The 27557-nt window shown below is 38.7% G+C and overlaps 1 protein-coding gene across 1 annotated transcript in view; it reads left to right on the top strand.

The window, feature by feature from the left end:
- Positions 1-27557, top strand: part of RARB (retinoic acid receptor beta) — a 464566-nt gene that overhangs the window by 59280 nt on the left and 377729 nt on the right. Inside the window, exon 2 of the mRNA XM_034993612.1 lies at positions 10564-11018. Within this exon, the coding sequence (XP_034849503.1) occupies positions 10841-11018 (178 nt within the window). The 5' untranslated portion in view covers positions 10564-10840. The remainder of the gene's footprint in view (positions 1-10563; positions 11019-27557) is intronic.

Below are 27557 nucleotides of genomic sequence, written 5' to 3'. Positions count from 1 at the left end.
CCAGATGGTATTGGGGAGTAGGGGAAACTGATCAAGTACCAAAATGCCTGTCCCAGCTGAGAAACTGATGAGAATGAGGGCTTATCTCCCATGGGCCACAGGATATTGGGAAGCAAGAATAATTTGAGACATTGCTTGTCATCACAAGAAGCACCTAAAATGTCTTTAAGCTGGTCCATGTAAGTAAGGAAACAAACATTAGTGGCAGAACCTGAGTAGACCTACACTGGGCATGGGATGGGTACAGTGCCCAGATGTTCTGTAGCAGCTCTGACAATCCCAATTCCTTATTAAGGTGAAAACTCTGTGACCATTTCATTTATGTGACCAACCGAGATAACCCAAATGTGCCTGGAAAATTCTTGCTCTTGTTGTTTTGACATGGTAAAGGCAACTGTATAAATTTGTTAAAAATATTTTTTCAACTAGACCTCACTTTCTAGAGTAGATAGACCCCCCCAAAAAGCTATAACCATGTTGTAATACTTAAATATTATTGAATACTATACACTAGTTATTTAAATTCACTACTTTGGGGACTCTGACTTCTGTTATATTCTCCTTTTATAAAAAGAATAAATATGTGATGAATTTAATTACAGATATCAATGGATATGCATAGATACTGAGCTTGACTGTAGCAAAGTATACTTTATATGTTTTTATGATCTCCATATTATTACAAACTGCAAGATTCCAGAGACCTCAAATGTGTCTCTTTCCTTAGTGATTTTCCAGCACCATGTCATTTATGAATGGACACTTAAAAATCCTACTTGACAACGTCATGTCAGTCTTAATCCTAACATGTAGGTTGACATTACATCAGTGGTCTATTATCATAGTCAACTGAAGACTGGCCACTTTATCCTTCCAAAAGACACAGAGTTAAATACTGGGATGGTAAGGTTCTTCTGGGAGCTAAGGTCTAGTGATACAATTTGGGAGTTTGTTGCATGGAAGGGAAGGAAAAATACAGAACAGTTGAACAGGTGAAACTTGGGCCTCAAAAAAATCAGAATGCTGTTCTTAACACTAACAATAACCTAGAGGCACAGTCATGGCTGTTATGACCTGATTCATCCCTTTCTCTACCAGTGTCTTGGTTCTGTGTTCCTCTCTATCTCCTATTTCTTGCTTACTTGGTTTCTCCAGCCTCGTGGCTTCTGCAAACTTCATTTTGTGTATATCTTTCCATTTCTATGCCAGTCTTTTACCTTTTACAGCTGTGTCTGTCTTTGTGAGTTCGGCATTTGAAACCAATAGTAAGACTGATAGGATAGGTTGGTCACCATTCAATGTAGAGACTCCCAATGGGCAGACTATATCTTCTAGGCTAAACCAGCCTATGGAGAGCTGACTTTCCCTTGACCCAAATCCTAATACAGTCATTATGCTTGTTATGGCAGAATTCCATGATGGAAAGCATGGAAACCATTGTATAAGGAGTTGTCTGCTGTCACTTCTCTTAGAAACAAGCCATAATACTAACAGCTGTCTAATCCAGTACATACTCTATACCTTTATGTTTTGGAATCTATGTGAAAAGACCTTAGGAGAAAGCTGGTCCTTTGGGAGGTGAGTTTGGCAATGCTAGCATATGTAACAACTTTGGTCTGAGTGTTGACTCCCTAAAAATTCATCTATACACTGCTGCTACTATAATTTATGAAATTAAAATCTTAGAGTTTTATGCTTTCTAATATATCTATATTTCCTCATCATTTTCTGAGTCATATTTTCTCTTTGTATTTCTTTAGCAGATGGAATCATATAAAAATGGCCCAACAAGGAATGCAGGCACATTTTGTGTATGCTTTTAAAAATATGTCTTCAATATGCCAGTTGACCTCCTCCTAAAGCAGTAGAGTGATTCAGCTTTCACTCTGCTCACTTGGTGGTCTGAGGGACTCTGATGGCATTATTCTCTCTAAATGACTCTATTCTCTTTCATTTCTAAATTAAAGAGTGCTAAGACATTTCTCTTTTTGGCCAAATTCGAGTTACTTGTTGCATCATCCCCTTGGTTTAAGTTGACCATAATTTTATCAGTAATATTTACAACGAAGATGGTGGATATAAGAAAGGCTGCAAAACTACCAGGCGTGCAAAACTGACTTCTTTATAGCTGTGTTTCTTTTCTATCAAGAACAGCAGCAAAGGAAATTGACAGAATTTGTGCTGAGTTTGGCATTTTTACTGAAAACAGGTATTTGGCTGAATGCATTTGAGAAATTTTAAGTGGCATTACCTGGAACCAATGCCTTAAATAAATAGGGAGGTCTGGGCTAAAATAAACTGGAAGAAGAGGCAATATGCATTTAGTGTCTGTTGAAGCAAAAATATCCCCAACAAATTCTAAATGAGCTGAAGAAATACAGAAGAGTTTTCTGTGCTCTACCGCAAGAAATTTAAAAGATAATCTATCTTTTGTTCACTTCTGCTTGTGTTTTATGTTAGCCACATCAGCATGGTGTCACTAAATTTCAATGGGAGGAAATGAATACAGTGTTTTCTACAGAAATCTTTTCTGTTCTGTCACTTGGATCACACTCAAAGGCAGCATGGTGTAAAATTAACACTTCTTACCAGGTTAAAGTGTTTGGCTCCTGTGTCTCAAGGCAGACTCTCATCAAGTGTCCTCTCTCCAACTTGGAGTCTTCTAGAAAGCACATATCAAGTCACCAATGCATTAAATGACATTTCTAATTATCCAGTATGTGTGCAGGTGCATGGCTAAGGCAGGTCAAATCCCATCTTTATTTTATTTATTAGTAGAAGGCTTTTGACACAGCCCTGTGGCATGTCTATGATGGCAAGTCAAACCTCACTTTTTTTTTTAAGATTTTATTTGAGAGAGGGAGAATGAGAGAGAGAGAGAGATCATGAAGGGGGAGGGGTAGAGGGAGTAGCAGACTCCCCGCTGAGCAGGGAACCCAATGCAGAACTCTATCCCAGGACTCTGGGATAATGACCTAAGCTGAAGGCAGATGCTTAACTGACTGAGCCACTCAGGCACCCAAACCTCACCCTTTTTGTTCAATTTCAGATTGAGACCAAACAAAAAAAACACAGAGTCTTAAATACAGAGAACAAACTGGTGATTGCCAGAGGAATAGTGGGTAGGGGGATGGGTGAAATAGATAAAGGGGATTAAGAGGTACAAACTTCAAGTTATAAAATAAGTAAGTCACACGGATGAAAAGGACAGCATAGAGAATATAGTCAATAATACTGTAATAATGTATGATGACAGATAGTAACTACACTTATTATGGTAAGCACTGAGGATAGAATTGTCAAATCAATATATTGTACCTTAAACTAATATGACATTATATGTTAATTATATTTCAATAAAAATTGTCATGAAATATCATATATGATAAAATTTAGTGAATTTCTAGTGAATGGATTAACAACATGCATTTTTCCCTATTCCCTCCCAAATCTTTATTAAAATGATAGCAAGGGGATGTAAAATGTATAAACTATTAAAACTAACAAAAACATGAGAGATGTTAATTGCAGACAAGAAATGGCAATAACTTTTCTTACAGACAAAAAGTAGATGGGCAGTAATGAGTAAATTGGCCAAGTTCAGAAAGCAGAATGCTAAGTGCCTGAAGAAGGAGATGCAAAGAAGAAGCAAGGAGATGCAAACTGTAGGATTTTGGAAGGTCCCAGAAAGTAGAAGCACCAGATGTCCAGAAAGATGGAAGTGATGATTGAGATAGTAAGATTGGTTGGAGTTCTGAACAAGGAGTAGTTAAATTCACTTCTCCACCTGTTACATTCTGGTGATTACGGTAACCCAACCCTGGTAGGAAAGATAAGTCTACTCTTTGAAGAAATTAAACTAGAGAGGTTAGAGTTCTGGACACCAGGCATAAATGTAGAGTGGGGAGGCAGTGTTAGACTGAACACAGGAGGAAGAAGTAAATGGCTCCATATTTAATAGTAAGCTCACGGGCAGCCTGAGCCTCACTGTTCCATTCATCTATCAGAAGTCTTTTCAGTAAGGCATTTTCTTTTTTCCCCATTCTGAGTAGAACCTTAGAGAATTTCTCAGTGAATTTACCAAAGAGCCTATAGGGGAGGAAAAATAATTTCTCCTCTATCCTTCTGAGTTCTTAGCTGAGACCGCTGTAATAATAGATAAAGGAGGGAAAAACAACAAAAGTTTATTAACATGTATACCTCATGTATACATGGGAGAGAACCAGAAAAAAAAATGAATAACCCCCTGAGATGGCTTAGAATTCAGAATTAAACACCATTTTTTTTTAAGATTTTATTTATTTATTTGACAGAGAGAGACCCAGTGAGAGAGGGAACACAAGCAGGGGGAGGGGGAGAGGGAGAAGCAGGCTCCCCGTGGAGCAGGGAGCCCGATGTGGGGCTCGATCCCAGGACCCTGGGATCATGACCTGAGCCAAAGGCAGCCGATTAACCGACTGAGCCACCCAGGTGCCCCTAAACACCATCTTGATAGGGAAAGGGGAAGGAAGGGAATGCAGCATCTAATGAGGAGAGTTAAGTAATGTTTAAGAAAGCTGAATGGGCCCTCAGAATAGACTGGAGGTATGATAGCTTGTGACACCATTTGTCTGGGTGTGCAGCTGACGTCTAGTTTCCTCTTCTATGAGAAGAGTCCATCTTTGCTGGTTGATAAAACTCCCATGGAGGGGATTTATAACTGTGTTGCTTTTGGTTGGATAGGTCTTTAGGCATATAAGGGGATTTTAGAAAAAGCCTCTCCCTACTATACTGTTTTTCAAGTGCTTACAACTCAAATAATCAATATACCAAATCATATTTTGGGGTGACATGTCCTGAATCCCTACAGTCATATTTTGGGGCAGCTTATTCTGCTACTTCTCAAGCCCCAAATAAAAAGCCCGTAAATCTAACATTTGGGGGGTCTCCCAAAGAAATGGCCCACTTAGATCACTTTTTCATGAAACTTATCCATTTGACAAGGTTTGCTTATGAAAGCAGAGCTTGCAATAAGTTTTTCCTTTCATATATAAATGGGTGGGCCTAGAATAGGACAGAAAATACAATTGAGAAATACATGTAATATTAAAGAAAATAAAACAACAGACCAAAAAGTGGGAAAAAAAGAGTCAATATACAAAGCAGAGTAAAACATTAAAAAAAAACAAAACTATTCTTAATATTCTAAAAGAAAAGATAAGCCATTTGTGACCAAAACCAGAATGTGTAAAGAAGAAAAAACAAGAAAACTCTTAGATGTTAATAAAGTACCATAAATATGAAATTCAATAGAGTAATAGGAAGTTGAAAGTGAGGTTATTTTGCAAAAAGTAGAAGAAATAGATGAAAAGTTATAATATGAGAGACAATATAATTCAGAAGGTGCAGTATCTAATATTTCCAAAAGGAGAGAACATAATATATGTAGAGGAAGATATTGTCAAGGAAGTATAAAATTAAGTTTTCTTTAACAGAAGGATATGGGTCACTAGATTGAAGAACTCTACCAAATGCTTAGCACAATGTAGGAGAAAAAAAGATCCATAGGGGATAGAGAAAAGACTATAAAGGCTTGCAAAAAAGGAAAAAATGTCACACACAAAGGATCCAAAATCAGAATAGTCTTAGAAATTTCCAAAGCAATGTAGAAAGCTTGAAAAAGTGGTGTGACATACTTAAAACTCTAACTTAAAAAGTTAACTTCAATCCATAATTTTATACCTACCCAAACTATCAAACAAATATGAGGTATAGCATAAAAATATTTTAATACATGCAAAGTCTCAAAAAATTTTCATCACTCATACCATCTCTGGGAAAGATCTTAGGGGGAAGAAACCACCAGAGGAATAATTAAACCAAGAAAGAGAAAGACATGTGATCCAGGAAACGGGTTCCAAAAAAAAAAAAAAAAGAGAGAGAGAGAGAGAGAGAAAGAAGTGATAATAGAAAGTCTTGGTTTGACATCTATGCATGAGACTAGGAAAGCAGCCAATCAGCCCTGGGGCAAGAGGCATGTCTCCAGTTGTGGAACTCCTATATCATATGACATGTCTGGCAAAATTGTCAGGGAGTTGGGGAAGAATTATTCATAGATGGAAAATAATCCAATTATATAAACAAAGCAATTATTAACTCCAGGAAACACAAAAGTTTTTTATAAGAACTGTTAATGTAGTATGTCCTGTGGCTCAGCTGTAACAATATTTACCTAGTCATATTTAGGTAAATATAATGTAAATGATTTTCATTTTTTTAATTGTGATGACATTGTGTTGGGAATAAGAGAGAAAAGAGGGTCTAGCATATGTGAGCAATAGCCAAAGAGACTTAAACCATATTTATAGTAGAAACCAACAGATAGTAAAGGAAAGCTTATATAATTATAAAAAAAAATAGTTTAAGCACATTAACTAGAAATACAAGTAACAGGAAAAAGCCCAACTAAAATAGTTTCAAGCAGTTGCTTATAGGGAGGGGAACTAAAGGATTGGGAAAGTGGGCTGCTGTTTTTCTTTATTAATCTAAAGCAGAGGTCAGCAAGCTATGGTCCATGAGCCAGGTTCAGCAGACTGCCTATTTTTGTAAATAATGTTTTATTGGATTACAGCCATGTCCACTTGTTTATGGATTATCTGTGGTTGCTTTTGTCTCACAAGAAATCAGTACAAAAACAGAGTGGAGTATTTGTGACAGAGACTACATGGCCTACAAGCTGAATTATTTACTTTCTGGCCCGTTACAGAAGAAATTTGCCAACCTCACATCTAGAGCAGTGGTTCTCAAATGTTAGCTGCATCAGAATCATCCAGAGGGCTTCTTAGAACACAGATTGCTGGGCTACCTCAAACTCTGATTCGTTCGATCTTGGGCCTGGAGAATCTGTGTTTCTAACAAGTTTCCAGGTGATGGTGAGACAGCTGGTTTAGGGACAGAGCTCTGAGAATCACTGGTTTAAAGGGAACTACTTTTTAAAAAAAATCATATGTAAGTATCATGTTTATAAAACAAATGTTAAATGTTTAGAAGTATAAGCTTGGAAGCTTGCATGCAAATTTAAGCTAAAATAAATACAGAAATGACCTCTGGTAAATTAAATGTGACAATAAATTGAAATGTAATTTAAAAAAAAAACTTTTTAATGGAATAAAAACATGAACAAATTAAACTGGAGAAAATATACTGTCTTTTATTAAAATAATATCTCACAGATGCGGGCGTAGATGTTAACCGTTCCCAGGATCCCTGTCACTGCATGAGCACATTTCATCCAACTGGGTAGTGGGTAGACCTCTCCTACTACCTTCTGTCATTCCACTATTTATCAAAGGCAGATTATTGCAGAACAATATCAACTACGCATACAGTTATGTAAAAATCCTTTCTTTTTTATTTCCTCTCAAATATTTTCAGCTCCATTTAATATCTCATAAAACATTTGTTTTCTGGACAGCACAGTCTGAGAAACTTGATTTAAAACTTGTTCCTCTTCCCTTGACCTCTTTCACAGATGATGAAACTGACACCCAGGGAGTCTCCTGAGTCCTTGGTCCCCACTTCTGTCCCCTCTTCCACTCAGCTTCCCTTTGCTTTGCTTCAGGTTGTGAAGAAAGGAACCCTGAATGAGCCCAAACTCAAATCAGGCATGGAGGGGGAAAAAAAAAAGCACTCCTAACACCACGAACCATCTTTTTTCGAGAAGCCTAAAACAAAGGAAATTCTCTGCTTCCAGAAATAGCCTTAATCAGTCACATATGTGAACATAGACCCAGTGACTGTTCAAACAATTTTCCTGCAACATAACAGGATTTTCCCAACACACCGATTCTTTTTTCCCTTTTGCCCTATTATCAGTTTAAGTTTTCTTTTTTATCTTTCTTTTCTTTCTTTCTTCTTCTTTTTTTTTTTTCTTAAAGATCCTGGGCATGATACCAGACTTTTCAATCAGCAGGCAGGATGCTGAAAATCTGCAGTGTTTGAAAGCAAAGAGAAATGAAGGATTGTTGAGAGTAGAAATAGTCCCTGGTTGGTAAAAACAAACAAACAGCTTTAAAACTATAAGAATTGTGCCCTGCGGGGGTGGGTTTCTGAACTGTCAGCTCTACCAGTTAATGAGGTAGTTTGTCTAATGGAGATAGAAAAGACCATTTTTAACAATGCTGGGCTTTGTGTGTGTGATTTAAAAATCAAATTGAGTGGAAATGCAGCAAATACTAAATGGTACTGTTTATTTTCTAATTAATTTGCTACAAACTACAAAATGAAAGTGTTAAATATATTAGATGGTATGTGATTTTTTAGAAGAGAAAGCAGGGAAAACATTCACCTCTCATAGTCCATTTACTTTATTTTCATCAGAGAAACAAGTTGTGGTTTGAAAGTGTGAAAAGGACATCGATATTTGGGGAGGGGCCTCACTTTGGTGGGGGGGTAAGTGTGTTACATAAGCCAACAGGGAATACTGTCTCCTTTGTAAGGGACAGTGGAGTTCTGGGGCACCTGGGACCATATGGTCTCACTGTGGATGACGTTCGTTTGTAATATTAATAGGCCAGGGACTCAAGGCCCTGGGGAGAATGTCATCAAGGTGAGGACAGCCGCTCACATCACAACAGCTTGTGGACTTTTTCCTGTAGGGTACAGCGGGGACGCGTCAGGCACTCAGTGACATAAAGGCACAGCATGGTACAGGGGAAAGCAGAGAGACAGAAGAACCAGCCAGATCTAGGTTCAGATTCTGACTAAGCCACAGGCTGACTTTGTGACATTGCAGGCTAAGTCATTTAAACTCCCTGAGACTCTGTTTTCTCACCTGGAAAATGAGGAGAATAATTGCCTTACGGGACAGCTGTAAGGGCTAGAGCTTAGAGCTCATAAGTGAAGTGCCTGACACAGAGTAAACAAAAGAAGTTATTATGGATTAGAAAATTCTAGGGTTGAGAATCAAACTGGCTAACTTCACAAACTGAGAAATCAGTAAGCCTTAATGAGTCTTTGTTCTCAGCTGTACCTGGGTCCCACCTTTGCTTCTTCTGTGACAAAAGTTTTAGTTCTAATATTTTCCTCAGATGACTATGCTGTGATTTCCTCCCTGCCCTGACCCCAGAGCCTCTTGTCTACTCCAGTGAGCTTGTTCTCAGAAGCATATCATTTGGTGAGACAACGCATATGTGAATAGCAAACTTTGACCCGGTGTTGACTTGGCACCGGGCACTCAGCTTCTCTTCATGTTACCTCATTTCCTCCCTTACTCCTCACAACTGCCCTCTGAAGTAAATTCTGTTATTATCCCCATTTTATTATAATAACTGCTATATTGAGAAGTAAGATAACTGTCTGTGGGGTGGGGGCCATGATGTGAACCCAGGTGGTCTGGCTCTAGAATCATGCTCTTGACAATGACACTGTGCTGGCCCTGCGATATTGTTCTTGTTTTGTGTCACGTGGGTTTACATTCAGGGCTTCCCCTCAGTGGAGTCCAGAGTTGGGGACTTTCATTGAGTATTGATCATCGGGGCCAAAATGAGCCTGTGAAGTCTCAGTCAGCCCACTCTAGAATCAACTTCAGGCTTCTTCCATTCCCAGTCTCAAGGAGTCCTAGGTGCTAAGCATTCCTTGCATGTCCTTTGTTGGGGCAGAGCAATTTACCCCTCTCTAACAATGTGGTTTCATTTAGGAGCTGTTCAAACTAGACACTCCGCGATGCAAGGAGTCACATTAGCATCATTTCACATTGTATATCTGTAGTGCCCACGTCAGCACTGGGCGTATAATAGTTAAGTTAGGATTCGATTAATGGGTAGATGATTGAGCAGATAGACGCAGCAGGTGTATGGATCAACAGATGGTGTTCTTACAAGAAATGTATATACTGTCAACAATAAGAAACAGATATAAAATATTTCACTGATCTTTGGCTATGTCTCTTACCTTTCATTAGGATACAGTTTTCTCCTACAGTTATATTTATCTTGTTGGGTATCTCATTCCAAAAGGGGGCTGGGTTGAAATTCTGAATTTGTTCATATAAAATATGTAACGTCTTGGAAGCACGTAGGTTAGGACAACATAAAATAATCAATTTCTCTAAAAGAAGCAAGAAAAAACATTCATTCATTCAACAAATATTTATTGTCTGTGGCCTACCTGGTACCCTTATAGGAGCTTAAAACAGAGTGGTTCACAAAACAGAAAAACTCTGCCCTCCTGGTGAGTACATTCTAATGGTGGAGGCAGACGAAAACACTCACAGAAACTTAAGTGCCATAGAGAAAACTTAAGCAGGGTGAGGAATATCGAGAAAGATTACCCCAGGGTGGGCTATTTAATATTGGATAGTAAGGGCTACTTTGATATTTAATTTTGGATAGTCAGGGCTACTTTGAAATTGTATATAAGTTTTATTCTATATTAGAATATAAGAATTTAAGAAAATAAAGGTAGTGAATATAAGGGAACAGCAGGGAATTAGGAGACCTAGATTAATATCTGAGATTTTTCATATAACCTGATAAAGAAGAAAGTATTTTTGACTTAGGAAATTTATTTATTTTTTTCTTACAGAATTAGCAGCTCTGGATCTTTAAAGTGATAGCACTCCCCAGCCTTAAACTGAGAAGCTGAGCAAAAAGGCATCCTTCCTGTAATCAACACAGCAGAATGGGAGGCAGAGAAAACATGCTGGGAAGAAGCAAGGTCATATGTTGAACTGTTTTGCCTTTCGCCCAGAAGACAGCTCAGACTCAACCCTGGCCCTGAGTTTACCTTCCTCGCTTTGGTTCAAGACCTGAAGTGATGTGTTCCCACCCCAGAGCACCTTTCATCGTGTGAGGCCTGAAACATGACCACCAGTAGCCACGCATGTCCCGTCCCCGCAGTGAATGGACACATGACTCACTATCCAGCCGCGCCCTACCCATTACTCTTTCCACCAGTCATCGGAGGACTTTCCCTGCCTCCCCTCCATGGCCTGCATGGCCACCCTCCTCCAAGTGGATGCAGTACCCCATCGCCTGCAAGTAAGTACCACTGCAATTTGCTCTTTTCTCTCGGTTGGTTGGCTTAAGGGACGTGAGAGAACAGGAGGGTTCACATCCAAGGTGAGTTTTCATTTTGCTGGGTTTTGGTTTCTCTTGGTCTGGGATTATACTTTTAGTTCTATTGCAGAAATATCATTTGAAATGTGATAAATGGTGCGTTTTAGAATTTGGTCCATTCGAAACTATGTTGTATTTTGCCCTATTTCATAAAATGTAAATGTAAAGAGTAATTAGCGGATATGACCAACATTCTTGAAGAAATTGACCACTTGATAAATAATGTGAACAGTGGATTAGAAGATGATACCATAAGAATTAGTAATGATAATGCTGGATTTAACATCAGTTTTGGTTGTGAGGTCTTCTTTGAATCTCTAACTCTTCTCCTGGGTATAGGTAGTATCTTTAATTATTTAATTCATATCACATAAGCTTTTTTGAGTGTCTTTGTTCACTTTTGATTCTGTACTAAGCTGCTTCTTACCTCTGATCTTCTCTAGAATGTTGGGTATAAAGTACTATAAAATAAAAGTAGTCAGAATTCTTCAAAACTGGTATGACTGACTTGTAGAAAGCATCCATATTATGTGATTTTTTTTTTTTTTAAGTTCTGCCTGTTTAGGGACAAGCCGTGGTTAGCCAGTGAGCTCTCCCGCCTTTGAGAAATAGGTTGGCAGGTTTGGCACCTGGAATGAAAAAGCACATCAGGGGCGTTGAATATGCACCAAGCGGCATCAGGGGGCCAGCGCACCTTCTCCAGGCTCTCTCACAGCTCAGCAGTAGCTCTTGAGAGCTCTACCTGGTAATTCTTTCAAAGTTTACTGGTCTTCAAGGAGTTCCTCCAAGAATTGGCTTGGTACTTAAAAAATTTTTTCTCTTGACGTATTGCCTTAATTGTTTTCTTACTGTGGTCTTTGTGCCTTCACTTCTTCCTTCTACTACACTTTTAGCTCACTAGGAGCAGGGAGCTTGCTCCACCTAACTGGGATTCCTCAGCAAATGGTATTGTGCCTTCAGAAATAGTAGGCTGTTTAGATATCTGGGTGTTTGGGTAGATGGTTGGATGGACAGACAGATGGACAGAGGGATGGACAGAACTTTCCTACAGGGATGTTGATTGCAATCACAGTTACTATCATGCCTGATATATACTGACTGGTTTTCCTTCCTGGTATGACCTGATCATAATTCTTCCCTTCTATGTTTTGGATTTCTGACCAGAATGTGTGACCAATAAAGTCTTTGAAATTGCTTAATAACATTCTCCCATGCTTCTCAAGTTCAAATGGAAAGTAGATATAGCCAAAGTAGTTTCTTGGCTGTCAGGAGAAATAGAAAAAGTGCCTGTATTCAAAATACCTTGCTGACCCAAGTGCCAATGCAAACCCTGTTCACCCAACATGCAAATGATAAAATGAAGTGACTTTCAGCTAACACATGAAGCAGTCTGACTACATGATTGTTAAAGCTATTAAAATTTCACCCAGGAGTGCCTGGATCTAATCCCATAGGTCAGCCAGCCTGATGCATAGCACATTCTAATATATTTTTTTCCTCAGATCACAAGTATATTTTGTAGATGTAGCTAAGGAATTAAGGCAATTTTATTCCCATCCTGAGTGATATAATCTTGCAGATGGCAAACCCTCAGGCAGCTATAGCCCCGAGGTCCCAGCAACTTTGGGCTACTTTGTGTACTTATTTTAAGGGACATACAGAGGATAGTAAGATCTTTATGCTGAATTAGCATCCATGAACACTTGAACACAGTTTCAATATACAAATCCCTCACCCATCTGCTTGCAGATATTTTTAGATCTAAGAATTCTATAGAGCAGTGCTTGGCAAACTACAGCTTGTGGGCCAAATCCAGCCTGCCATCTGTTTTTATAAATAAAGTTTTATTGGAACAGAGCCACACTCGTTTGTTTACATATTGCCTATGGCTACTTTCATGCTACCGTGTTAGACACCAGATAGCCCACAGATCCTAAAGTATTTACTATCTTGCCCTTTGCAGAAAAAAAATTCTGACCCATGCCATGGAGATAAGAACATTGGGATAGGAGTCAAGTCATCCCAAATGTAACCCGGCTCCGTTCTCTAACTGGCGATGTTTGATCTTCTCATCAGTGGTTAGGCCTGTACCTGACTGAGCTGGGCTAGATCATATCTAAGGCTCCTTTCATCTCTAAAAACAAGTCTACTTTTTTCATTTCAGAGTTACTAATAAAGCACAAGATGCCATCACTACCAGGTTGAACCATAATGCAATTGCCATTTTTCTAGATCAGAATTGGTCCAATATTGGCAATTTTATATGATTCAACATTTAGAAAGAGAGGTTTCACAGTTCAGGAGAGGGAGGAAAAATGATTATAGGTTTTTTTGAGGGCCTTGGGGAGAGGATGTTGAGTAAACTATACATTGAAAGGTGGCTGGAGAAATGGCAGAAAAAGGATGAGGTACCAAAAGTTCAGGCTGGAAACATCAAAATTGGCTAACTTATATCTTATTTTATTATTTCTTGCTACAGACAGGGAGAGGATGTTGAGTAAACTATACATTGAAAGGTGGCTGGAGAAGTGGCAGAAAAAGGACGAGGTACCAAAAGTTCAGGCTGGAAACATCAAAATTGGCTAACATATCTTACTTTATTATTTCTTGCTACAGACAAAGCACATGGAATCCTCTCAGATGAAAATCATTAAAAGAAGCCACTGTTAATGTGCAGTCTGTTAGTTGGCCCTTGAACGGGGAGTTATCTTTGTCTTTGTTACAGCCTGAGGTTTAGAAAGACCAGGAAGAAGGGTAAGGTCTTAAAAGTTAAATGCAGACTTTCTCTTGGCTAAAATTAAACGTCAAGTTTTATTCATGCATTGAGGTTACTTAGGGAGGTAGCCGAATTCTATAAAATCTCAATAACTAGCAAAACACATGCTTGGGTGGAAAAACCAGCTAACCTGGAATGCATGTTGGGGACTGACTCCATAAAGAGGGTCATGTTATTGGACTATGGGATTTGCCGATGTTGCTTTCATAATCTTTACACATCCAGATTCTGCAGCTCAGCCAGAAAGAAAAAATTCTCCTACCCCTCTAACAAGGTTCTTTCAGCACCGTGGAATTATAAACCCAAGAACCTTCTACCTCAAAATCTAGTGAGAACAATTTCCATAGCAGCTACTGATATTACTCCCCTTCCTGACACTTCCCACCATTCACTTCTGATTCTCTGGTCAGCCTCTTCTCCAGGTCCAAAACCTGAACTCTGTACATTTACCTCTTCTTTCCTATAGTACGCATGTCCCCATTCCCACATACAAAAATGTCCTTGACCTACTGTCTCATTTATGGTCATTTAACCTCTCTGAATTTTTCTTCCATCAACTATAAACTATTTTTATGAAAAGAATAGTCTTTTAGAGTAATAGTATTCAAATCTTTTAAGGATAAAAGTGGTGTATGAATTTGGAAGAAAAGTTGTTACTAGAAAGGGGTACATTCAGATAATCTCCAGGGCCTGTGGCAGGTGAGGATTCTATATGTCACAGTTCTGATTTTCTCCTGGTCCTCATGCCCTTTGCAGCCAAACAGCCCATCTTTCCTTGATGAGTGCCGCTGGTGGACCCAGTTCTGCAGCATGGAGCACTTTGGCCATTGGTCTGACCATTTTTGACCACTCACAATTCTGAGGGAAAGATGTGGCCAACTTTTCAGAAATTCTGCTCTCCAGAACTTTCTAACGTAAAGGAAAATAAATATTTGCAGGAAAGAAGTGGACTTAACCAACTGAGCCACCCAGGCGCCCCAGGGAAGAAGTGGACTTAAAACATATTCTTTGTGTTCGTGGCCTTGTCTTTGTATTCTGACTTAAATCTTTACATTGTGGAGTTCTCTATGAGGTTAGAAATCTGGAGCCATATAAGAAAAGAGGGAGTGAAGATAAGTAATAAGAAAAACTGGCATGTATTGAGCACCACTGTATAATCCACCAAGCATTTAATGTATACCATTCTTAATCTTTTTTTAATAGCTTCCTGATACCGCTTCCAGGCCATTAGCGACAGTCCCATTTTGCAGATGAAGACTGTGAGGCTTAGAAAAAGTAAAGAGCTAACACAGCTGGTTAATGTTGGCACCAGATTCCAAGGCCAAATCTTGGGGCCCCTAAGTGAATGTCTTTCCCAGTGTGTTGGGTAAAGAGGCCAGCTTAACCCCTCAAATAATCCCACAACTCCTCCATGGCTCTCTCTTTCCCATGATGCTTCAGGGAGTCTTTGGAGATGAAGGACGTTTAAAGGAATTCACAAGCTCTTTAGTTCCACCCACTACTGTGGAAGCAGCTATCGGTTTTCATCCACATGAGGAATTGAGGGTGGGCCCCATTGTCAGGAAGTCACTGTGGATACCTCTGCTCAGCTCTGTCCCACAGGCAGAGATCCTGTCATCTCCAGGCAAGCATGACTCCCAACAGGAGGAAAGCCTGATATACTATGCCAGGGAGCGCTCAAAATTTAATGTTCCAGAGCTCTCTGTGAAAATTGGACAACTGTCCGTCTGTCTCTCTTTATGTTCCTTTCATGGCTGCTTGTTCTGTTTTATTGCCACACATGTGCTTTTTTATAGGTTGTTGTAAGCTGGAAAATATTATTAACAGTGTTGGCTTCAGAGACTCTCTCAAAATGATCTCCGTTTAACTCCACAATCTTAAAATGAGAGTTCTTTTCCCTGCTTCTTTAATGATCAGAAAGTGCTCTCCTGTCAAAATCACAAAATAGGGTATTCACTTAAAAAAATAAAAAACCCAGCCTTTTGCAGAGACAGACTGTGAGTCTCAGAGTTACCAATGACAGGACATAAATGGGGTATTATTTCTATATCTCGTCTTAAGCTAAGAGAAGCCATGTTCATGCAGCTTGTCTAAAGCAGAGTGTGTGGCTAGATTGGAATTCCATATTGCTTGTTAAAGACAACTGGCCTATAGGTGTTGATCATGTTTTGAATTTGTGCAGAATAATGGTATTCTGGTTAATTCCTATTATCCAGCACCCTTTGCCCTGTAACCTTTTCTTCTTTCTGCTGTAAGTTATATTTGTCCTTAAGCATACACAATGACCCCACTGGACAGGGATCATCTCTAGTTTTCAGATATCTGGGGCTTAGCATGTTGCTGGGATTTAGTGAATGCCAAATATAATAGTATGGTCCACATGCATGTATTCTTCACTTTTTTTTTTTAAGCCAGATAAAAATAAGTTAAAGAAACTTGTTAGGAATTTGAGTAAACTAAGTCTAACAATGTTGCTCATTTTATCTGCCTTTGGTCATTGAGTATCTCTGAATTGCTGAGGCTTAGGGAGGTCAAAGACTTTTACTTGAATGTTTTAGAAAAAGTTTATGTTTTTGGCATGATCGAACACTTTCGGTGGTCTTGCAGAGGCCTGTGGCCACAGATGCACTTTGCAAGAGTCTTTCCCTTAAAGGTGGACAGGTATTGATTACTTGAAGGCAGTACCTCTCTTCCCCAATAATAAAGGAATCTTTGTGTCTTTTTTTTGATGTCTTTACAATTTCCCCAGACTCTGGTCGAGTACAACATGTAATCCTTTGAATAGTTCTAATGAGGAGCTGGGTTCATTCTGTTTGTTGAACTTTACCCCAAAGGGATCAAGAATATGTGAACATGAGTTAGAAACAGAAAGATTATTGTTCAATTTCATCAAATTAACTACAATGCCCAAAGGAGAATCTCAACTCTGGAAGTGCGTTCTTGAATAGAAATAGGCTTTCAGTCTACAGAGGCGATTATAAAACAGGAATGGATTTTCCTCTGACTTACTTCTGTCAATGATTATTCCTAGGGAGAGCATGAATGAAAGAATATTAAAAAAAAAAAAAAAAAAGGAGAAAAGAGAGAGATTTGTGGTTTAGACTTAATATTAGATTCCTTTTGATATTCTCTTTATCAGATGGTTAAACAGAGACATTTTAAAAGAGCATTTTCGACCTTAGGAAGATTGAACCTCTGAAAATTAGAATCACCATAATAGCTCTGAGTTGGCTATGAGATATGAGACTTTCCATGTGTTCCAAATTTCTGTCTTGATGAATTCATCAATCTACAGCTCCTGTACAATTCAGATGAACTATTTTGGTCCTAATGATGAAAAACTCATTCATATAACCTTGAGTGATAGGAGATTAACCTCCATACAAGGTAGATGAATGCGAGGACAGGTAAAATTGTCACCAGATGGTTGCCCTCTGGGCCATCTTCAGGATGTGTCTCAAGCAGTACCACAGAAGCTCTGGTGATTTATGCTGTGTCATCAAAGTGATACAGCCCTCTATTCTATCTTACATCTCTATTTTCTATTTTGGCTCCCTCCAACATTTGAAGGGTTTTTCAGAGAGAGAGAGAGAGGGAGGGGGAGGGGGAGGGGAGGGGGAGGGTAGAGGGAGTGTAGGAAGGAAGGAAAAAAGGAAAGAAGAAAGGAGGAAAAGAGACAGGAGGAAGCCACTGACACTGCTATGTGAGCTCCACGCCACCACCAGAACTTGACGCCACAAGACCAACCAATGGCCAGTGGTACTATCAGCGCTCTTGCTTTTTTTACTTTGCCATGAGAATCAGAATGAAAAGAGCTGTCATTTATTTCGTGTGCTACCTACATTACCTCTATCTCCCATCTGGAAAAGAGAAATAGAGAAAGACTGAGATAACCAACTTTCCTAAGGTTGCTCAGACAAATATGATGGGACTGAGTTTCAGTTCTTCGTGCTCTGACCAGTCATCTTCTCACACCTCCATGTTAGTTGTGGATGTTGAGGTGGTGCAAAGGTTTTTAAAACACACTTCTTTAGGGATCTTGCACTCCTTTGGGGAAATCATAATCACCTAAAATCATTTGGATCTAAAACTCTGATTGTTCTCTACTCTCTAAGGCCTTGATTTTATAAAGCTTGCAACACCCCCTCCCCACCATGTACCCGCTGTGCATATGTGAGTTTACTATACATGTCCTGTTCTGCTGTCTTTGGTTGTTTTCCTAGCTTTCCCTCCTCTCCTCATCCGTTCTCCTGATGCCTGGCATACAGTGGAAACTCATTTAAGGTCGGTAGAATGACCAAATCAATGGTTCTTGCTGATGGGGGATTTTGACAATTTGCAGATATGCTTTTGGATGTCACATTGATTGGCAGCACTCTAGGCATTTAGGGGGCGGGGGCTAGGAGGCTGAATGTCTTGCACTGTGCACCATAGTTGCAAATAATAAAGAATCACTTCATAATCTCATTGCCTTCCCACTGTCCCACCAGACATTCATGTTAAGAACATTCCTCCAAAATAAATTATAATCAACTGAATTTACCCATAACTCCATTTTACATATAAATGCAAAATATTATGTGCTTTTATTATACCGTGAATTATTTAGAACTATAATTGCTGTGTAGATGGAGAGTAGGCAGATCTTTATTTTGTTTGGAATGTTTCTAAGAGTCATTTTCAATTTCAGATAATCATGTCACTGATGACAGGGTATGCTTCATAATTGACTTACCAATACCACATGTTTTTAAAAATCTGCATTTGTAGGTAAAATATTCACTGTAATTCTGTATGTGGGGGCAAGGATCTTACCGCTTCTTCATGCCTGAGCATTTGTACATTGAAATAACTATTATTTTAAGTTACTTTCTTTGAATTCATCCTTGATATTGCAATCAGGGCCATATATTGATTTCTTTGAAATTATATGTGTAGGTAGGCTATATTATCTATGACTTTCATTTTGAGATAGTAAAGCAGATGTTATAAAATATGTTACTAAAAGAAGCAGTACATTCAATATCTTGAAGATTGCTGGAATGAGTGGATGGATGGATGGATGAATACATGAATGAATGAGTGAAGAATAATGAATAGGGCCAGCTAAGCCACTTAGAACGTATATGTTCTAGCTGTTGAAAGGAAGTTTATAAGGGATATGGACAGAGAAATCTTTGTAAAACCAAATCTGATGATTATGTCAGGCATGGGGCAGTGGCATGGCACTGGGAAAAGCCATATACAGAAGACCTGTGGACAATAGGAAAGTGTTTCATGTTCCCCATCTTGGAAGGCATATGGTGTCGGCAAAGAACCATCCAGTCCTTGCCCGATTTCTTGATGTGTAAACAGTGTCTCCAAGGTATACAAAAGGGAATCAAATGTATTTTTATTTGTGAATTTACTCTTCCAGTATTTATTTGACACATACGTGTTAGGTATTGGAGTGGGCACCTTAGAGTGTCTCTGATGGTTTGCTGGGTAAATTTATCAGAGTAATCGATTCTTACTTGTATGTCATGTCAGAGTCTACCTCCAGAAAATGCTTGACATCACTCATCATCAGGGAAATGCAAATCAAAACAACAATGAACTATCACCTCACACCTGTCAGAATGGCTAAAGTAAAAAACACAAGAAATAACAAGGATCAGTGAGGATGTGGAGAAAAAGAAACCCTTGTGCAGTGTTGGTGGGAATGCAAACTGGTGCAGCCACACTGTGGAAAACAGTGTGGAGGTTCCTCACAAAAAATAAAAATAGAATTACACTATTATCCAGTAATTCTACTACTGGGTACTTATCAAAGGAAATGAAAACACTAATTCGGAAAGATATATGCACCATTATGTTTATTGCAGCATTATTTACAATAGCCAAGATATGGAAGCAACCCAGTGTCCATCTATACATGAATGGATAAAGATGTAGTGTATATGCATGTGCACTCGCTCTCGCTCTCTCTCTCTCTCTCACACACACACACACAGGACTATTATTCAGCCATAAAAAAGAATGACATCTTGTCATTAGCAACAAAATGAATAGATCTAGAGAGTATAATACAACTGAAATAAATCAGAGAAAGACAGATATCATGATTTCACTCATATGTGGAATTTAAAAAACAAACAAAAAAGACCAAAAAACAGACTCCTAAATATAGAGAACAAACTGATGGTTGTTAGAAAGTGGGTGGGATGGATGAAAAAGGTGAATGGGGTTAAGAATACACTTATTGTGATGAGCACAGAGTAATATCAGAATTTTCAAATCATTATATTGTGTTATATAATCATTATTCTGCACACATAAAACTAATGTAACACTGTATTCATTATACTTGAATTAAAAGGTTCTACTTCCAATGATACATCATTTTAGGATTTATCAAGACAAACTTACAGAACTGCTATAGATTGAATTTGCATATCCCAAAAGATGTTGAAGTCTTAACCTCCAGTATGCATGAATGTAACTTTACTTAGAATCTCAGATGATCAAGTTAGGATGAAGTCATTAGGGTAGGGCCTGATCCAATATGATTGTGCCCTTATGAAAAGGGGAAATTTGGACACAGAAACAGAGATAAAGGGAGAGTGCCCTGTAAAGGCGGGAGTTACGCTTCCACAATACAAGGAACACTAAAGATTGCCAGCAAATGAGCAGAAACTGGGGGAGTGGCATGGAACAGATTTTTCACCACAGTCCTTAGAAGGAAGCAAGCCTGCCTGCACCTTGGTTTGGGACTTCTGATATCCAGAGCTATTTGTGGTACTTTGTCATAGCAGTCCTAGGAAACTAATAAGGACTCTAATTTGAAACTCTACCTTCCTACCATTGAAGAAGGAAAACACTGCTTTCGATCTTGCCCCCCTCTGAAAGTATCTAGTAATTTAGCTATTTTCTCATAATTTTATGCTCACAATATTTGACTTTTTCTGCATTATGTGGCTGCTTTGGCTTGGACTAATGAATAATATTTCAGGATAGTGGTTTGTTGTTGTTGTTTTTTTCCTTCATAGCCAATCTCCCTTGATTCTGGTGGCTATAAGTCCATGATCATGAATCACAATGGTCACAATTTTTTTTTTAAAGATTTTTATTTTTATTTATTCATGAGAGACAGAGAGAGAGGCAGAGGGAGAAGCAGGCTCCCAAGGAACAGGGAGCCCGATGTGGGACTCAATCCCAGGACCCTGGGATCATGACCTGAGCCGAAGGCAGACGCTTAACCATCTGAGCCACCCAGGTGCCCCACAATTTTTTTTTAAAGATTTTATTTATTTATTTGACAGAGACACAGCGAGAGAGGGAACAGAGGAAGTGGGAGAGGGAGAAGTAGGCTTTTCTGCCGAGCAGGGAGCCCGATGCGGGCTTTCTACCCCCTTTCTTGACCTTCACATGTCTTCTTTAATCTGTTTTGCTCTTAATTTTAAACCCTCTGCCTCATGACTCTACGGGGTTACTCATCACTATAATATTGGAACCTGTGGAATCCTCCAGAAGAGTCATTCATATTACAAATTCATATTTCAAGTTGCAGTCGCTGAGGGTTTGTTGGTGGCAGTGATCTTATTATAATTATTGGTTGTTCATTATCTCAAACATCATGTTATTGGTTCATCCAGCAGCCCTGGGCACTCTGGCACTCTTCCTTCAATCCTGTGCTCTTCTCTTTTATACTTAGACCTAGTTTTGTCTTATGTTAGTTCTTTCTGTGTCCTGGTCTTTACATCTACCCCCATTAATTCTCCATATCTGGGGTTTTTTAGTTACTTACAGCCAAAAGCCTTTTAAAATATTTTGGAAGCCACCTAAGATTGTACCACGTATAAGCTTCAGGATTCTGGGCCTCATGAAATCCTTCCCTGGTTAACTTTGCCTTTTGTAAAGTGGGTGCCTGGGCCACTGTCTTCTTCTCTAATAAGATAAATTTAATAATATGAAAATCTGCATATATAGGGCTCCTTTTTGTTCAGTTTGTTAAAAATCTCAGAAAGCCATTGTGTTGATGAAAATGACCCCTTCCCAAGGAGAGTGCATATTGTTGATTTAGTGTTGAGATATTTTGCCAAATGCCCATGTTTTGCAAATATTTGGATGAAACGAAATTTCTAGGGAGTTCTGGAATGAAGGACAGGGGTCATCTGTGATCCTGTGGGCACTAATGACAGCAGTAAATTATGTAGCCATTATTTTGTGGTGAGTTGCAAAATGTCATGCTATTAAGAAGTACTGCTCCCATGTTCCCCTTAACCTCGGGGAGCTTACAGGCAAAGATAACCATACTAATTAGGAGAGGTTCATCCTGTTGAACCCAAAATGATGTTCATGGAGATAATTTGGGGGGGTGTCTAAAAATGGGGCAAGACAGGTTGCTATTTTCAGCCCCCAAGCTGGGTCTTTGAACATGGTTTTTTAGCCTCTGTGTACTTCAGTTTCCTCACCTGTGAAATGAGGGCAATAAGGGTACCTTCAAGGGGTCATGATGAGATGGCCATTAGTTGATGCATGTAAGTGTCTACCAATGCTGTCCTGCTACTGGTGCTTATGCTGTTGATAACAGAGTAAAAAGCATATTAATAGTAGCAGTCCTTGTTGTTACCTGTGCTCTGCGCTCAGAATCTGGCCGCTCAGAAGCAAACACCGATGTTGTCATAGGACTGACATTCTCACACTCACTTCCAAAATGTAAAGGTTCTCCACGCATGGGTACTTTCTCATATTTCTTAGAAGTCCGTATTAGGCATATGGAAGTTTTCACTTCCCAGAGTTTGTACCCTGCCAAGATTTTCCTTTAAGCCAGAATTCGCCAGGAAGTGATCTTACACTTGGGTATTCAAAAGGACTCGCTTTCATGAGTAACTGTGGCCTGCTGAATAATTTTTTATTGATCACAAAGAGGCCACATCCAGGAAATACACGTGTATTTGAGGTTCTCTTTCACAGACGAGCTCCTCTCAGAGTCGGAAAACTTAGGCAAGAGCTGAACCTTCCTGTCCTTTCTGCAGGTCACTTTGTCTCTATAAACCATCTCTAATAATGCTTGATTGAATTTTAGCGATGTGTATAATAATGTACATTTCTCAAGCATTATGGTTTTGCTTCTACTAATACCAAGCTACTCTAATATTGTTTAATGGTTGTGAAGTTGGCCAATCCAAAGAAAGATACTTAAAGAAAAAAGTTGTCTTGACATTTCATACAAGTGAATTGCACTTTAATGATGACCACATGGTTAAAAAGAAAGCTACCTTTCAGCACACTTAGTAAACCTCTTTTATCAGAATGGCTTAAAGGAATATTTGACAAAACAGGGATTAGGGATTTCCATGAGTTCTAATGGAAATCTCTGAAATATGAAGTGGTTTCACATCATCCTTGACTGTTGTTCTGACCTCCTATAGGCAATTTTGGGATTTCTTCCTTCTTCCACAAAAAATCTTATTCCAGAACCAAAGCCAAAATAAATCAAAGGAGGCATGTAGCCCTATTGATAATACTGTTTTGTTCAGTTCTGACTCCCCTAATGGGTTAAGTATATGTATATTGCTGCAAAGGTTAACCTGTTCTTTAGTACTTGCCACAATTTCTTGATCCCTGCTTTGAGGACAGAAAGCAGTGATATGTGTCTGGTATTGGGCAAACAGAGAAGTATTATGGAATATACAGAAAAAGACAAGGCTTGACACCAGGAATCCACCACTCCCACTGCAAACACAATGGGCAAAGACAGAATGTAAGGAATATGTGAAGAATTTGTACAACCAGAAGAAAAAGACAAATGATTCGAACCAGAAATATACAATAGATTTCATTCTACTCAAAAAGAATTCAAACATACCATATCAACTTCACAGTAGTAACTGAGGAAATATAATTTAAGACCACATGCATACAAGTTACACGAATTAAGTGTGGTGACAATACCAAGTGTTGGAGAGAATGTCAGGCAACAGATACTCTAAGATATATTGCTGGTGAGAGTCTAAATTAATGTCATCATCTTAGAAATGGCTCACATTATCCTATAAAATTGAATATTCAGACTTCCTTCTATTAATTTGTCTTCTAGGTAAAGTATCCTAGAAAAACTCTAATATAAATACCAGGAATTTATGGTATTTATGTCTAAGAAACATAAATAGCACTGTTTGTGAGTTGTAAAAAAATTAGTTACCAACCAAATATTTATGAACAGACGAAGGCAAAAATAAGTGGCAGCATAGTCACTAAATTCAGTAATACCCATCACTGAAAATGAAGTTATAGACAACAACATGGATAGACCACAGAAACATAGTGTTGAGTTGAACAAGTTTTTTGGCTATATATAGGATGGTAATATTTTTTATAAATTCAAGAGAAGTGTTGTTTAGAGAAATATATGTAATGAAACTGTACATTAAGGAGTCAAGGGAATGATAGAGATCAAATTCAAGGTACTAGATATCTCCTAGAGGTTAGAGACAATAGATAAGTGGATGGGACAGAGAAGGAGCACATGGGTGCCCACAGCAAAAGTGATAGAGTTCTAACTGTTAAATATTTGTTAGTATGTTTTATACCATATGCACACATGTTAGGTTTATTTTTATAGTTATTAAGTGTACATTAAAAAGACAAACTATGATTATATCTCTTATGTGCTAGAACCAGAAGATAGGAAGAGTAGAGAAACATGGCAGTAGCCTGAAACTGAAAATTCACATTCTGGAAAAACAGGCAAATGGACAGCGAAAATATATTTTTTTAAAATTTCAGTCTTAAAAGTAATTGTACAAATGCAAATTTAAAAGCAAAATGCAAATTAAGATTTTATTTCTCACTTAGGAGAAGGCAAGGATTTAAAAGAACGATCCCATTGTCATTCAGGCTACAGAGAAATGCACACTCAGGGCAGCCTTGATGGGGAGAATGAAAATTGATACATCCTTTCTATGGAATAATTTTACAGTAAATGACAAGGGCCTTAAAATATTCATACTGATGGCTTTGCATTTTTGCTCCTGTGAATTTATTTGTGAGAAGTAAATGTTTTCGCGTCCTTGGGAAAACAGATAGTAGCACAGACCTGTTTATTTAAAAAAAAAAAGAAAAAAAACTAGAGACAACCTTCCTTGCTAATAAAAGATGACTTATTAAAAAAATAAGCAGACCTTTAAAATTTTGATGGAGAAATGAATATATTGACATGAAAATGCTCAGTGGAAAACACAAGTTACAGAACTTATAGAACAGTAAAAGTTTTAACTATTAAGAATTAGGTATTCAGAATACTTAATATTCTTTATTTTAGCAGATATATATTGTATACTTAGGGGGGTGTTTTCTGGGTTTAGGACAGAGACTGGGGAGCATATTCATAGTTTTTATTTCTGGGTCATGGGATTATCCACAATGTTCTTTCTTGTCTTTATTCAGGGATCATGCGCACCCTCAACACCTCACTGCTCAGTGCTTGGCCCATAGTAGACACTCACTAAATGTCTGTTGTGGGAATGAATGCATTAAATAATAGTTTGTGGGGCGCCTGGGTGGCTCAGTCATTAAGCGTCTGCCTTCGGCTCAGGTCATGATCCCAGGGTCCTGGGATCGAGTCCCACATCAGGCTCCCTGCTCAGTGGGAAGCCTGCTTCTCCCTCTCCCACTCCCCCTGCTTGGGTTCCTGCTCTAGCTATCTCTCTCTCTGTCAAATAAATAAATAAAATCTTTAAAAATAAATAAATAAAATAAATAAATAAATAATAGCTTGTGGAGTTAACTAAAATGAAAGAAGGGACACTTTTCATTGTGTTAATTCAGTTATATTTAACTGAAACAAGTATCCTACCTACATCAGTATCCTTGTATTCAAGGTGTCCCCTTAAAGGTGTTCATGCCTGAGTCCATTTCATTTCCAAGGAATTAACCTTTCAGAGGGACATTTGCATTTTGGAATAGTAACTTTTAAGCTAAGGTCCTGACTTCAAAGTGGTAGAGGCTCGGCAGGGGTAGAATTTCCAAGGAAATATTTTAGAGTACGAAATTTATTCTCTCAGCTCTTGAAAGATATGGTATCCATGTACTCCACCCATGCCCAAGGCCTCTTCTGTGCTAATAGACTCTAGATAGATTATAAATGTTATTAGCCTTACTATGTATAAAAATCATAATTACCACCTATGAGGAACTATATGTGTTATATCATTTTTTTCCCACAACAAATAGGTGAATATGTTTTAATTAACTCATTTATATCCTATTTTATTCGGGGAAAAAATTTTTATGACAACTTAGAAAAATTATATGTATAACTTTTAAAAATTATAAAGAAGTATATTTGGGGAAAGAGAAAATAAATGTTAGGAAAATGGGTTGAAACCAACTTGAGGCCAGTGCATTAAAATGCATCCTGTGAGGGAAATAATAAACGTTGCTCAGATGACCTAAAAACCTATCCCAAGAAGAGGCTCCCCACAGTCATATAGTTGATAGGGTTCATAAAATGAAGTCACCTAGCCATCTAGAGAAGCACATCCCAAAGACACAGTAAATCCAACCCTGTTTATGTGTGTTTGTGTTTTTAATAACATCCCTCAGTGTAGGCCAAATTAATCATTCCAAAGCTCAGTTAGGGAAAGCAGGTCCCTGCGGGGATCCCAAACAATGTCTACAGGGACATCGCTCTCTCCCAATCCGAACTTAATCCGAAAATAAATACTAGAGTGTCAAGATAAATAAATGGTCTTCATAGCCTCCAGGCAGTTCTCTATAAAAACTATTTTCCTCGGCCGAGGATTTTTGTGAGCATTGAGAAGCCATGAATTTGAGGTTATACTCCCTTGACAAGGACCAAGGAGCCAAAGGCCTGCCCCACCCCTAGGAATAGGGTTTTCCCTCACAGAACAATTTTGAATCCACGCCAAAGGGCACCAGATCATGGAAAATGTAGAGCAGCATATTTAAAAGCATAGACTTTGAAGTCAGAAAAACCTGCATGTGACCCAGCTGTATGACCTTTGGATAAATCATCTCCCCTCTGACTGGCCTCTTGGCATTGCTGGCCCAAACTTTATCTGCCTGGAAGTAGGGCCAGCATTAGGACTGAGTGAAAGAATGCGTGGAGGTTCCCTGCGTAGAGCTTCAGTTAGGCCTGATTTGTCCATCAGCGTGGGATATTTATAAGGAGGCAGGGATTTGTGAGGAGAGGAGGAATGTGAAGTACTTGAAGAGAAAGTAAAAACGGAAAATAGTAATATCAAGAGCGAAGACTCTCTTGTCATGCAAGGACAGCTACCTCAGCAGAAGCAACTGGATTCAAGGATGCATTTTCCTCCATTGGTTTTATTTTCTTGGGCCACTGGAAGGAATAGTCTATGAACACACTCCCATGCGCGTTGGCCCTCCCCACCCAGCCACATCCCCCAGATGCACACTTTCAACCCTGACAGGAGGAGACATTTTATGTGTCCAAACATTGAAGCCTTTTTTTGTGTGTGGTCATTGAGGTCCTGATATGTGCAGTAATATGTTGTTTTTATTTGGGGGGAAATATGAAGTATTCCCTAATCCTATTGTGGACTTGCATTACAGAGCCCAGCAGGAGACATTTAACTGGCAAGTTCTCTCTGAGGTCACAGGGTGCCACATTTTTTTCATGGAAACCTTCAACTGCTCAACTAAAGAATGTGTTTCTT

This window comes from Mirounga leonina, unplaced genomic scaffold, assembly GCF_011800145.1.
Source record: "Mirounga leonina isolate KUSES-001 unplaced genomic scaffold, KU_Mleo_1.0 Mir_115, whole genome shotgun sequence".
Taxonomy (NCBI): domain Eukaryota; kingdom Metazoa; phylum Chordata; class Mammalia; order Carnivora; family Phocidae; genus Mirounga; species Mirounga leonina.
This window is presented reverse-complemented; position numbering and strand designations above follow the sequence as displayed.